The sequence below is a fragment of the Somniosus microcephalus genome, chromosome 30 (genome assembly GCF_052327205.1).
Source record: "Somniosus microcephalus isolate GS21.2 chromosome 30, FLI_Smic_1.0, whole genome shotgun sequence".
NCBI lineage: Eukaryota > Metazoa > Chordata > Chondrichthyes > Squaliformes > Somniosidae > Somniosus > Somniosus microcephalus.
The window spans coordinates 29,444,300-29,459,290 of record NC_141016.1 but is presented as its reverse complement, the minus strand read 5'-3'; the positions used below and the strand labels follow the sequence as shown (position 1 = coordinate 29,459,290).

The window sequence follows — 14,991 nt, the reverse complement described above, 5'->3', positions numbered from 1 at the left end:
TTACCTCCTCAAAGAACTCCAGCAAATTTGTCAAACATGACTTCCCCTTCATAAAACCATGCTGACTTTGTCCTATTAAATTATGATTATCCAAATGTCCTGTTACTGTCTCCTTAATAATGGACTCCAAAATTTTACCTACCACAGATGTTAGGCTAACCGGTCTATAGTTTCCAGCCTTCTGTCTACTGCCCTTTTTAAATAAGGGTGTTACATTAGCAGTTTTCCAGTCTGCCGGGACCATTGCCGAGTCCAGGGAGTTTTGGAAAATTATTACCAATGCATCCACAATCCCTACCGCCACTTCCCTCAAGACCCTAGGATGTAAGCCATCAGGTCCAGGTGATTTATCCGCCTTGAGTCCCATTATTTTACCGAGTACCACTTCCTTAGTGATTTTGATCGTGTTTAGCTCCTCCCCCCCTATAGCCCCCTGTTTGTCCAGTGTTGGGATATTCTTAGTGTCCTCTACTGTAAAGACTGATACAAAATATTCAATGTTTTTGCCATCTCCATATTTCCCACCATTAATTTCCCGGTCTCATCCTCTAAGGGACCAACATTTACTTTAGCCACCCTTTTTCTTTTTATATAACTATAAAAACTCTTACTATCTGTTTTTATATTTTTTGCTAATTTACTTTCATAATCTATCTTCCCTTTCTTAATCAATCTTTTTGTTATTTTTTGCTGTCTTTTAAAGTTTTCCCAATCCTCTATCCTCCCACTAGATTTGGCTACCTTATATGCCCTTGTTTTTAGTCGAATACTATCCTTAATTTCTTTACCTAGCCACGGATGGCTGTCTTTTCTTTTACACCCTTTTCTTCTCAGTGGAATATATTTTTTTTGGCGGTGGGCACCTGACACGGGCGTGCCTCGAAACAGGAACTTGCCCATCGGGAGACTGCGGACGGACGTGATGGCACAGCTTGCTGGGAGAGTCGCACGTCACTCCCTCCGAGCCCTCGGAAATGATGCCATTTATACGCAAGTCCAGGTCATTAATTTATATCAAAAAGAGCAGTGGTCCCAACACCGACCCCTGAAACACCACTGTATACTTCCCTCCAGTCTGAAAAACAACCGTTCACCACTACTCACTGCTTTCTGTGCCTTAGCCAATTTTGTATCCTTGCTGCCGCTGTCCCTTTAATCCAATGGGCTTTAATTTTGCTACCAAGTTCATTATGTGGATATTTATTGATATTTTCTTTTCAGGACACCGGGGAGCAGATCGCCATCAAGCAATGTCGTCAGGAGCTGAGCCCCAGGAACCGCGAGCGCTGGTGTCTGGAGATTCAGATCATGAAAAGGTGAGGTCCCTGGGATCTGACCCTCGGTGCGGCCAGAGTGAGGGGCCTGACCCTCGGTGCGGCCAGAGTGAGGGGCCTGACCCTCGGTGCGGCCAGAGTGAGGGGCCTGACCCTCGGTGCGGCCAGAGTGAGGGGCCTGACCCTCGGTGCGGCCAGAGTGAGGGGCCTGGCCCTCGGTGCGGCCAGAGTGAGGGGCCTGGCCCTCGGTGCGGCCAGAGTGAGGGGCCTGACCCTCGGTGCGGCCAGAGTGAGGGGCCTGGCCCTCGGTGCGGCCAGAGTGAGGGGCCTGACCGTCGGTGCGGCCAGAGTGAGGGGCCTGGCCCTCGGTGCGGCCAGAGTGAGGGGCCTGACCGTCGGTGCGGTACACCCACTGTAAACAGTACCAGGGATAGCTTGATGTCCGCTGCCCAGTGCTGACCACTTGCTGTGTTTCCTAGGGGGAGGGACAGAGGACGGAGTGGGGGAGAGAGAAAGGGGGCCATAATCGGAGAGAGAATAAAAGACAGGCTGTACCAAAAAGACACGCACTGGAATGTGTGAGAGGGAGTGAGCAGGACCCGAGTGTGGGGTTAGAGCCAGGAGGTGGCCAGAGAGATGGAGATAGTGTGAAATCTGAGCTCGGGCATGAGGCACACTGCCTGAACAGACAGGGTGGGGAGAATGACTCCGGAAGAACTGGATCGGATGTTGGAAGAGATAAAATGGTGAGTGATAAAGGAAAATTTAAGTGACGCCTTTCCGCAAACATTAACACAGCTGTGAAGATGCAGGGTTCGGATGTGGCGGCATGGTTGAGGAGGAGGGTGTATTTCTGTGTTGATTTTCCAGGGGTGAGAGTAAGGTTCTGTTAGGGGCAGAATGCCAGAGTAACTCTCGGAGACAATCAATCTCACCACATCAGTGCTGCTGCTCCTCGCATTGCCCACCAGCTGCTGTGTGACCTGCACTTGATAAACACCAGCGTTAAATTACCGGGGACACAAAAACACCACTTTTATGATATTCCTTAAATCATAATTGGCAGCTGGAAGAGGCTGAGGTTCTTGATGTTAACGGTCAATTTCTGGCACTTGTTGGTGGAATGTTGCACGTAAGGGGCGGCTGGGCCGGGGGAGTGAGGGGCGGGGGTGGGGGTGTGGGGGGGAGCGAGAGGGGGGAGTGGGGGGGGGGGCGGGGGAGCGAGGGGAGGGAGAGGGGGGAGTGCGGGTGGCGGGGTGGTAGGGGAGGGGGAGCGAGGGGCGGGGGAGTGAGGGGGGGGGCGGGGGAGCGAGGGGCGGGGAGTGAGGGGGGCGGGGGAGCGAGGGGAGGGAGAGGGGGGAGTGCGGATGGCGGGGTGGTGGGAGCGAGGGGCGGGGGTGGGGGTGTGGGGGGGAGCGTGAGGGGGCTGCGAGGGAGAGGGGGGAGTGCGGGTGGCGGGGTGGTGGGAGCGAGGGGCAGGGAGTGAGGGGCGGGGGTGGGGGTGTGGGGGGGAGCGAGGGGCAGGGAGTGAGGAACGGGGGTGGGGGGTGGGTAAGAAGTCCCTGGCCTCACTGGGGAGAGCTGGGACTGTCCCATCTGCACGACTCCTACCCGGAATTGCATTTGAAGTTTGAGTGTTTACCACAGTGCGATAGAATCTAAACACGGCTGTTTCCTATAAGGATATACACGAAGACGGAAATGAATTCTCGATGTGGCGCCATGTCCAGACCACATTGGCTGTAAACTAGCACAGCTTGTTTGGATATTTTCTCCTGTTTTTCGGAGTCTGCCTATGCCAAGTTTACTCACAGACCCACAGTTGTCTTTTTCTTTTCCTTTGCAATCCTGCTGGATTCCGCAGTGAGCGGCTAACCCGTGTGGAGCAGGAGGGGCCGGTGCCATCACTGGGTTAGGCATCGCAGCCAGGGCAGCAGCAACTGGCGGACTGCAGCGGGTCCCAGTGCCAGAGTCAGAGAGGGCAGAGTAATCACCGCACCCCCGGCACCCCTGACCCCCCCGGCACCCCTGACCCCCCCCCCCCCCCCCCCCGGCTGCACCCCCTGACCCCCCACATTCCTGAACCCCCCCTGGACCCCTCCATCAAAGAGCTTGCTGACACTCGCACATGACGGATGTCACCTGGGGAAATATGGGACCGTCCTTCCCCAAGGATTCTGCACTTTTGGGGGGGATTTGGCATGGAAAAAGAACCTCGATCGGGACCTGGCACAGAAACAGCATTAGTCAGATAAATGGTCCTGGGACTGAATTCCAGACCAGAACCTCAACACCAACATTGTGGTCGCCAAGATCTGGTCTTAACGGGGACAATGAGGAATGTTTACCATAAATTCCAGAGTATGGTCACCCCATAATACGTACCCAGACAGCCCTGGTCAGCTCGTAGCTCATCCTTCTACGGAGAACACCCCGCCCCCACAAACAGGTGAAGGGTCACCAGCAATGGTTGGAAAGAGCAAGTGAGCAGATTAAATAAATTGGCAGTGGTGCAGGGATGCTTTGCTTCAAGATATTGTAGGAGCAGGGAGGTGAGATGTTCCACAGCTCTGAAGGGTGGGAGTTTGAGTCGGAAATGGTGCGATGGGTCCTGATTTCAGTGCAGCTTCAGAAAAGCCTTGGGAGCAGATCATCTGTCCCTGGATCCTGGGGAGGAGCGATGTGGAGGAGGGGAAAATAACCTGCAGCTGTCACTTCATGAAGTGTAGATAGCGATCACAATCTCATCAATGCAGTGATGTGCGGATTGAGCCAATCCATTCTACCAGGCACGGGTCATTCCCCCACTGGGGTTCTAGAGCAGTGTTGGACTCCGAGTGGAGAACACAGGAACAGGAGGCGGCCGTTCAGCCCCTCGAGCCTGTTCCGCCATTCAATGAGATCATGGCTGATCCGCGACCTAACTCCATATCGATTTAATACCTTTGGTTACAAAAATCTATCAATCTCCGATTTAAAATTAACAATTGATCTAGCATCAATTGTCGTTTACGGAAGAGAGTTCCAAACTTCTACCACCCTTTGTGTGTAGAAGTGTTTCCCAATTTCACTCCTGAAAGGTCTGGCTCTAATTTTTAGGCTATGCCCCCTAGTCCTAGACTCCCCAACCAGCGGAAATAGTTTCTCTCTATCTACACTATCTGTTCCCCTTAATATCTTGAAAACTTCAATACAATCACCCCTTAATCTCTCCTCGTAATTTAACCGCTGGAGTCCGGGTATCATTCTGGTAAACCTACGCTGCACTCCCTCCAAGGCCAATCTATCCTTCCTAAGGTGTGGTGTCCAGAACTGCTCACCGTGCTCCAGCACAGGGGTTATAGAGCAATGTTGGACAGTGTGTGGAGAGGAATAAGAGGATAGATGGCCCAGGGGGAGTGGTTACTGTGGCCCGTCCTTTAACACAAACTGCTTCACACCGAGGCCAGTGAGCTGCACAATGAGGGCGGCATTGTCCAGTTGGGTGGGAAATCAGAATTTGAAGGTGGGGCCAATTTAGGAGGTGCATCAGGCAGGTCAGAAATTTCAAACTGAGTTGGGCAAAACATGCGAGAGAGCAGTACCGTGTACAGCTTTGGTCTCCTTACCTAAGGAAGGATATACTTGCCATAGAGGGAGTGCAACAAAGGTTCACGAGACTGATTCCTGGGATGGCGGGACTGTCGTATGAGAAGAGATTGAGTAAACTAGGCCTGTATTCTCTTGAATTCAGAAGAATGAGAGGGGATCTCATTGAAGCACTCAAAATTATTACAGGGCTTGATAGGGTGGATACTGGGAGAATGTTTCCCTTGGCTGGGGAGTCTAGAACCAGGGGCCACAGCCTCAGGATAAAGGGTAGGCCATTCAGGACTGAGATGAGCAGAAATTTCTTCACACTTTGGAATCTTTGGAATTCTCTACCCCAGAGGGCTGTGGAGGCTCAGTCATTGGGTGTATTCAAAACAGAAGTCGACAGATTTCTGACTAGTAAGGGCATCAAGGGATATGGCGATAGGGCCGGTGAATGGAGTTCAGGCAGAAGACCAGCCGTGAGGACAAAGAGTTGAACTCAAGAGGTGAGGTGAGACATCAAGGCAACATTTGATCGAGTGTGGCATCAAGGAGCCCTAGCAAAACTGAAGTCAATGGGAATCAAGGGGAAAACTCTCCATTGGTTGGAATCATACCTAGCACAAAGGAAGTTGGCTGTGGTTGTTGGAGGTCATTCATCTCAATCACATGACATCACTGCAGGAGTTCCTCAGGGCAGTGTCCTAGGCCCAACCATCTTCAGCTGTTTCATCAATGACCTTCCCTCCATCATAAGGTCAGAAGTGGGGATGTTCGCTGATGATTGCACACTGTTCAGCACCATTCGAGACTCGTCAGATACTGACGCAGTCCGTGTCCATATACAGCAAGATCTGGACAACATTTAGACTTGGGCTGACGAGTGGCAAGTAACATTCGCACCACACAAGTGCCAGGCAATGACCATCTCCAACAAGCGAGACCCTAACCATCTCCCCTTGACATTCAATAGCATTACCATCGCTGAATCCCCCACTATCAACATCCTGGGGGTTACCATTGATCAGAAACTGAACTGGACCAGCCATATAAATACTGTGGCTACAAGAGCAGGCCAGAGGCTGGGAATTCTGCGGCGAGTGTCTCACCTCCTGACTCCTCAAAGCCTTTCCACATTCTACAAGGCACAAGTCAGGAGTGTGATGGAATACTCTCCACTTGCCTGGATGAGTGCAGCTCCAACAACACTCAAGAAGCTCGACACCATTCAGGATAAAGCAGCCCGCTTGATTGGCACTCCATCCACCACCTTCAACATTCACTCCCTCCACCACCAGCGCACTGTGGCTGCAGTGTGTACCATCTACAAGATGCACTGCAGCAGCTCGCCAAAGCTCCTTCAACAGCACCTTCCAAACCGGCGACCTCTACCACTTAGAAGGACAAGGGCAGCAGACGCATGGGAACATCACCACCTACAAGTTCCCCTCCAAGCCACACACCATCCTGACTTGGACCTGTATCGCCGTTCCTTCACTGTCGCTGGGCCAAAATCCTGGAACTCCCTTCCTAACAGCATTGTGGGTGTACCTACACCATATGGACTGCAGCGGTTCAAGAAGGCGGCTCACCACCATCTTCTCAAGGGCAATTAGGGATGGGCACTAAATGCAGGCCTAGCCAGCCAGCGACGCCCACATCCCATCAATGAATTTTTAAAAATGATCTCACTGAATGGCGGAGCAGGCTCGAAGGGCCAAATGGCCTAGTCCCGCTCCTATTTCTTATGTTCTTAACACTGGCCAATGAAATTTAACACAAATAGAAGGTGCTACTCATAGGAAGTCAAAGAGCGTCAGCCGAGAACTCCACGGAATAGTTCCGGATGGAGATTAATAGTCTGAAGGGCAGGAGACTGGCTGCTCAATATTTCTATCAGTGAATGACCTCACCGGCTCAAACTCGCCCTCCCATAAATGCCAGCTTGGAAAAATCCTCAACAACTTTCCACCAAATTTCCCTGGAAAAACAACTCCTAAGGGAGAATGAGTGGGCTCGCTCTGCGTGTAAGGACTTACTTTGTTTAAAAACCATTCCGTCACTCTTGGGCAGGACGATGTACTGTTGGTGACAGGTACAGCCCTGGTGTGCAGGGGGTGAGTGACTGGACCTCTGGCCTTCCTGTCTCGCTATCTTATCTCTGCTTCAAACTCTCCATCTGTTGAGTCACAAATAGTATGTCACCGTTTGGCGAAGCTTCTAACAATATTTTAACCAGAGTGCTGTTTGGACCTAAATGTAGAGTTTGTAAAAGTTCTGAAGTTAGGAAATCTGGTGACGAAGTCCTGTCATCCTTTCCATTTTCATTCATTTCCGCAACCTCAGTGAAACAGGGGCCTGTGAGACGGGCAGTCCCTCTGACCTCCCATCTTCCTGTTTCCTGCCATCCAATAGCGCTGACTGCAGGCAAAATGTGACAACAAGAAGGATCATGGATCCAAACCACAACACGGCTCTCCCCCAGTGAGCCACCTGCCCTTCCGATTGGTCAGTGCCGTCGAGGCACTCGTATCCAATGTATCCAAACACTAGGGGTCAGTGTGTGTGATAAAGGGGACAGAACGCTAGGGTCAGCGTGTTAAAGGGACAGAACGCTAGGGGTCAGTTAGTGTGTTAAAGGGGACAGAACGCTAGGGTCAGCGTGTTAAAGGGGACAACGCTAGAGGTCAGTGAGTGTGTAAAGGGGACAGAACGCTAGGGGGTCAGTGTGTTAATGGGGACAGAACGCTAGGGGTCAGTGTGTTAAAGGGACAGAACGCTAGGGGTCAGTGTGAGTGTTAAAAGGAACAGAACGCTAGGGGTCAGTGTGAGTGTTAAAGGGGACAGAATGCTAGGGGACAGAACGCTAGGGGTCAGTGTGTTAAAGGGGACAGAACACTAGGTGTCATTGTGTTAAAGGGGACAGAATGCTCGGGGTCAGTGTGAGTGTTACAGGGGATGGAAGCATGGGTTGTAGAGTTGGCCTTGAATGTTAAGTTCTGTCTATAACCTGGCTGCAGGAATGTGCGACTCTGTCGGGGGAGCGGTCCTGCTCAATTAACTCTGAGAAGTAAAATAGGAAATATTGGAAATAAACAGCAGATCGGTCAGCATCTGAAAGGGAACGGACCGACCTACCTTTCACCAGCTGATTCTCAACCAGTAGACGCTGATCTGCTGAATATTTGCAGCATTGTCTGTCCATTTCGGATTTCTAGCATGTGCGGGGTTTTCTGTTAATCTTGGGGGAAAGTCTGAGTTTGATCGGATGAGTTGGCTGCCCTGCCTCACGCTGTATGGGGGTGGCCGTGAGTCTGTTAGCCCTGAAATCAGTGTTTGTAACTGGAAGGGCCACTGCTGGAATTCCCCCAGAACGCGCTCTCCGTTCTCCTCGTGCCGAGGGGGAATCTTGGAAATGCCGTGGCTGCAATCGGGCTGGACTCAGCACAAATAATTCGGTGGAGTTTGGATCTTTTGACACGTGCAGGAAACCTGGCTCGTGCGCTCTCGACAGAGGAGCGCTACGGGAGGCCGAGTGTCCGCTCGGTCCCGCAGTGTGCGTGCGGAGGATAAGCAGGCCGCTGTGCGAGTGCGCTTCGGCTCTGAATCTGGGCAAGTGTTGCCAGCCCTCTGCGATTGGCCTGGAATTTCCAGGAATCGAAGATTAATCTCTCGGACACCGAAAACCCAGGAGAGAAAATCATCGGGAGTGTTAAAAAGTGTGCGTTTTTAAAAAAATTCTTTGAACACTTCTTTTTGTTGCTTATAAAAAAAATAGTGGAGATTTGGAAAGCAGTCTGTTTGACCTGGCTGTCAAGAATCACCCAAACGGGTAACAAAGAGTCTTTTTGCTTTGCCATTGGCTGGCAAGGTGGCGTCCTGTGAGCAGACCAATGGGGGAGCAGGGCGGTTAGAGGCCAGAGGTCATGTGAAGACAGCTCCAAGACAACCAGAGTGGGCCCGGGGTTCTGGGGATCCAGAAGTCGGTCAGAACCGGGTGTGAAGTTGGCGGAGTTGCTGTTCCACCTGCCCGAAGTCGGGGGGGGGGGAGACCCGAACCATTCCCTGGGGGTTCGGTGCCTCGTGGAAACGCCAGCAGCGAGTTGCGGCCGGCCGGCGGGCTCTCGGCTTTGAGCTCGCTGAACCTGACGCACTTTCGGATGAAGGGGGTCATCGACCTGAAAACGTGTTGGCTCTTGTTTCTCTCTCTCTCCAAAGGGACGCTGCCCGACCGTTTCCAGCATGTTGTTTCAGATTTCCAGCACCCGCAGTATTGTGCTACTGGCTCGCTTTCTCATTGCGGCCGCTCATGTCTGTGAGGGTCAGTGCACTCGCTGAAGCTGGGTGGCGCGGGGACTCTCTCTCTCTCGAGCTGTGCTGACGCCGTTACCCTCGATGCGCGTGGGCCAGTTACCGGCATCCGAGCGGGAGATTTTGAATTATCCAATAGGGTAACAGAGAGTCTTTTCGCTTTGCCATTGGCTGGCAAGGTGGTGTCCTGTGAGCCGACCAATGGGGAAGCCTGGTTAGAGGCAGAAGATCATAAGCTCCAAGAATACAATTCAACCAGAGTTGGCCACCGATTCTGGGGCTGGGCACACGTTAAAGGAACAGCACCTCATCTTCCGATTAGGCACTTTACAGCCTTCCGGACTCGATATCGAGTTCAACAATTTCAGATCATAACCTCGGCCCCTATTACATTTTTACTTATTTTTTATCCACACCTTTGTTTTGGCCCCCCCCCCCTTTTTCTCTCTCCCACATGGCAGCTGTCTCCCATTCTGCCAGTGCATTTCACACCTAATCTACAGCTGTCTTTTGTCTCCACTAGTCCTATCACCACCTTGTCTCGTTTTGAATACCTCTTAATGTCTCTTCACTTCTCTTTTGTTCTCTCCCAGCCCGGCCTTTCAATCTATTTCATTTCCTGTGCCTTTCCAGTCTTGACAAAGGGTTTTGACCGGAAACGTTGACTCTGTTTTCTCTCCACGGATGTTGCCTGGCCTGCTGAGTTTTTCCAGCATTTTCTGTTGTTGTTTCGGATTTCCAGCATCTGCAGTATTTTGCTATCGTACACGTTAAAGGGACCGCGCACCCAAAAACAAAAAATTTAGGGGGAACATTGGCGAGGTTCTGTGTGACTCCGATAGAAAGCAGCTCACAAAACAAGCTCTAATATTGAAGCCAGGGATCTGCTGAATCGCGTGCACTCAGATCATCGCCTTTACGCTTTCTCTGAAAAACCATTGCTGTTTTCCAATCATTGCAGAGCGCACTGGATCTTTACTGAGTTACGGTGCTGCCTGCTCAAGGTGGCCTTGACCTTTCACCCCAGGGTTAGGGTTCAAATACAGTCTAGACCAATGGGCTGACAGTGTCTGGGTGACCGACAGGAGGTGAGTTTGCACGTCTCAGCCCAGTCCTTTGTGGCAGAGAAACTCATACGTTCAACCTTCACGGATAACCATCCAAGACCGAAGTTAAAGGGCGTTGGGGAGGATGTGTTGTTCTGTGCCTTTCCACATCAGTCGAGCGGCAGTGAGTGCCCGCTGACCGCCCGCAACCCGCTGCTGGCATTTCCACGAGGCACCGTACCCCGGGGAATGGTTCGGGTCTCTCCCGCTGCCGGCTTCGGGCTGGTAGAACGGCAACTCCGGTTCTGACAGAATTCTGGATCCCAGGCCCAGAAAGGCCTGGTAATCAATGTGTGCCCGGCCCCAGAATCGGTAGCCAACTCTGGTTAAATTGTATTCTTGGAGCTTATCTTCAGATGATCTCCTGCCTCTAACCAGGCTTCCCCATTGGTCGGCTCACAGGACACCACCTTGCCAGCCAATGGCAAGGTGAAAAGACTCTTTGTTACCCTATTGGATAATTCTTGACTGTCAGGTTAAACAGACTGTTTTCCAAATCTCCACTATTTTTATAACCAACAAACAGAAGTATTCAAAGAAAATTTAAAAAAACACCTTTTTTAACGCTCTGAAGATTTTTCTCTCGAGTTTTGCTCACAACGGTGACTTGCAGATTAATCTTCGATTCCTGGAAACTCCAGGCCAATCCTAGAGGTTTGGCAATACTTCCCCAGATCCTGAGCCCCAGATCCTGGACAGTGACTGTGTGCTGACTCCCAGATGGGGAGACCTTTTGGATTGTCCCTGGTCTGCGGTTTTCGTGTATAGTAACAATGAGCACCTCAGGGCTGCATCCTGTTTATACCAGACTGTTATTAATACCATACTTTTATTTATAACACATCTTTGATAAGAATGTAACATTGCCCAGCCAAAAAAAAAAGCAACTGGCATGCTCGTGTTTAGCAGAAAGTGTGTGTGTGTGAAATGCAAACAGCGAGCGCTGGAAGTTCACAGCTAGTGCCCCAGGCATGAACCCTTCCGCAGAAGGCTATTAAAAAAAACTAACGGAATACTGGGTTTTACGGCAAGTGGTATAAGATGTAGAAGTCAAGATTTAATAGTGAATGTCTATAAAACCTCGCTCAGACCCACAGTTGGCACAATCCTGGGCTCCACACGATGGGAAGGATGTTGAGGCAATAGAGAGGATGCAGCTCAGATTCACTGGGATGCTGGTTGGTGTGAGGAAATACAAACATGAAGAAAGACTTGAACAATTGGGGCTGCTTTCATTAGAACAGAGGAGATTGTGGGCAGTGTTCCCGCTAATTTCTTTTTCGGTGCGCGGCCCATTCAAATTACCGTGCGTGCGCGGTTTCTGCCATTATAACGCGGTTGAGCGGCCTGTGCGGGGACGAAGCTTGTCAGGAACATTGATCGTGGGGTGATTTGACAGAGGTGATTAGAATGATGAAGGGAAGGGGCAGAATGGATAGAAACAGACAGCAATAAGATTAAATGTAAGAGATTTAGACAGAGAGTAGGGGGAACTCTTTTACTCGGAGGCTTGGGAGACTGTAAAATGAATAGAGTGGACAGGAAGGAACTGTTTCCCTTAGCAGAGGGGTCAACAACCAGGGGGCATAGATTTAAAGTAAATGGTAGGAGGTTTAGAGGGGATTTGAGGGGAATTTTTTTCACCCAGCGGGTGGTGGGGGTCTGGAACTCACTGCCTGAAAGCGTGGTAGAGGCAGAAACTCTCGCCACATTCAAAAAGTACTTGGATGTGCACTTGAGGTGCCGTGGCCTACAGGGCTCCAGACCAAGAGCTGGCAGGTGGGATTAGGCTGGAGAGCTCTTTGCCGACCGGCGCGGACACGATGGGCCGAATGGCCTCCTTCCGTGCTGTAAATTTCTATGATTCTAATTAGCATTTGAAGCAGAGGCCACGTCAACATTTAAGAATAGGAAAGGGATGTGGGAACAGGGCGGGAATGTGGGATTAGTTATCCCTGTGTTGAAAGTGATATAGTTGCCCTCTTTAATGACACATTTTAGGGTCTTGCACCTTACAACACCGCCATTCAAGAGCTCCCTCTACAGGTGACAAGTACCAGTGCAGGATTACAATTAATCATAGACTCCTAGGCCTAGAAATTGAGTGGGGTTAGCGCCCATTTTGAGGCGCTAGAGGGCCTAGCGCCGCAAGTACAGCCGATTGAGAACTTCACTTGGGCGCTGCCATCGGCGTTAGCCGGTTGCGCTGCGCCGGCACCGATGACGTCATCGGTGTGCGCAGCGTCCCGGTTGCCATGGCAACGCGCCCGAACGCCGAAATTGAGTTGCGGCCGCCTCGCCCGTGGCAGCCGCAACCAACGATTTTTCAAAAGTTCGCTACGGGTCTTAGCGCCGGCGCATTAAGGTCGCGCGGCGGCCGGCCGCTTTCCCGGCGGCCGCCTGCCCGCACCTCCCTCCCCGGACTCCTCCAACACCCCCCCGCGGCACAGATGCGTGTGGGCCGCGAGCCCGGCACTTCTCCGAGGTGCCGGGCTCATTTTTCTCCACAGATCAACGGCCAGCGGTCGGGGGCAGGCAGCTCCTCCTTAACGGAAGGAGGAGGCCTGCACTTCCCCAGCCTGCCGCAGCGGCGGATTAGCGCCGCAATGCGGCAGTCAGCGCCCATTGCGAGGCGCTGACACCCTCCAGTAGCGCCGGCAGCCGTCTGGGCGCGGCGCTACTGAATTTTTGGCGCGCGCAGGGGGACTTAGCGCCGGCGCTAAATTTCCGGCGCTAAAGCCCTGGCGCGGCGCCAACTCAATTTCTAGGCCCTAGACACTTACAGCACAGAGGGAGGCCATTCGGCCCATCGGGCCTGTGCCGGCTCTTTGAAGGAGCCGTCGTGCTGAGTCCCACACCCCCCGCTTTTTGTCCGTAACCCTGTGAGTTCCTCATCCTCAAGAACCCGTCCAACTCCCTTTTAAAATTATTGATGGAATCAGCTTCCACCACCTTTTCAGGTCGAGCGTTCCCGATCCCCACAACTCTGAGTGAAAACATTTCTCCTCATCTCCCCCCGAGATCTTTATCCAATGATTTTGAATCTCTGACCTCTGGTTATTGACCCACTCGCCAGAGGGAATAGTTTTTCTCGATCTACTCCATCAAAACCCCTCATCATCTTGAAAACCTCGATTAGGTCACCTCTTAACCTTCTCTGTTCCAAGGAGAACAGTCCGAACTTTTCCAACCTCTCCTCATAACTGAAGTCCCTCATCCCTGGGAACATCCTGGTAAACCTCCTCTGTCCCCTTTCTAAGGCCTTTACATCTTTCTTGAAGTGTGGGGCCCAGAATTGCCCACAATACTCCAGCTGGGGCCTAACTGTGATTTATAAAGTGATGGATCTCCCCACAGATTGGGTTCATTTATTTTTATTTTTCCCACGAGTGCAGGTTGAACCATGTGAATGTGGTGGCGGCACGGGATGTTCCTGAGGGAATGCAGAAACTTGCCCTCAATGACCTGCCCCTGCTGGGAATGGAATACTGTGAAGGAGGAGATCTTCGCAAGGTTAGTACTCGGCTCCAGGAGGGGCTGGTCTGCCTTTGACAACTGCTGCTAACGCTTGCCGTGTCATTGTGACAGATATGGTGAGTTGGCAAATCTGTGGCTCTCTATCAGTTCTTTCCTCCTTTCATTCCTCCTCACTATGCTTCTCTTCTCCTCACCCCCTCTCTTTCTCTGTCTTTCACTCTCTTCCTCCCTCCCTCTCTTTCCCTCCCTCCCTCCCTCTTTCCCTCCTTCCCTCCCTCTCTTTCCCTCTTTCCCTCTTTCCCTCCTTCCCTCTTTCCCTCCTTCCCTCTTTCCCTCCTTCCCTCTTTCCCTCCTTCCCTCTTTCCCTCCTTCCCTCTTTCCCTCTTTCCCTCTTTCCCTCCTTCCCTCCTTCCCTCCTTCCCTCCTTCTCCTTCCTCTCCTTGCCTCCCACTCCGTCTTTCTTTCTCCCAGCATCTCTTATCTTCTCGCTCTCCCTCGCGCGCTCTCTCTCTTTTTCCTCCTCCTCTTGCTCCCTTTCTTTTCTCTAGTATTCTGAGGTTGGGGCTGATGGGACATAAGAACATAAGAAGTAGGAGCAGGACTAGGCCATACGGCCCCTCGGGCTTGCTCCGCCATTCAATAGGATCATGGCTGATCCGAATCTAGACTTGCGTCCACTTCCCTGCCCGCTCCCCGTAACCCCTAATTCCCTTATCAGCTAGGAAACTGTCTATCTCCATTTTAAATTTATTTAATGTTGCAGCTTCCACAGCTCTCTGGGGTAGCAAATTCCATAGATTTACTACCCTCTGAGTGAAGAAGTTTCTCCTCATCTCAGTTTTGAAAGGGCAGCCCCTTATTCTAAGATTATGCCCCCTAGTTCTAGTCTCACCCATCAGTGGAAACATCCTCACCGCATGCACCCGATCAAGCCCCCTCACCATCTTATATGTTTCGATAAGATCGCCTCTCATTCTTCTGAACTCCAATGAGTAGAGTCCCAACCTACTCAACCTTTCCTCATACGTCAACCCCCTCATCTCCGGAATCAACCGAGTGAACCTTCTCTGAACCGCCTCGAGAGTAAGTATATATTTTCTTAAATATGGAAACCAAAACTGCACGCAGTATTCCAGGTGTGGCCTCACCAATACCCTGTATAACTGCAGCAAGACTTCCCTGTTTTTATACTCTATCCCCCTTGCAATAAAATCCAAGATTCCATTGGCCTTCCTGATCACCTGCTGTAC

The 14,991-nt window shown here is 51.5% G+C and overlaps 1 protein-coding gene across 1 annotated transcript in view; it reads left to right on the top strand.

Annotated features, from left to right (window-relative positions):
- Window positions 1-14,991, top strand: part of LOC147098072 (inhibitor of nuclear factor kappa-B kinase subunit beta-like) — a 66,475-nt gene that overhangs the window by 31,904 nt on the left and 19,580 nt on the right. The window contains 2 exon segments of the mRNA XM_085971307.1: window positions 1,222-1,316; window positions 13,660-13,777. Coding sequence (XP_085827433.1) covers window positions 1,222-1,316; window positions 13,660-13,777 — 213 coding nt within the window.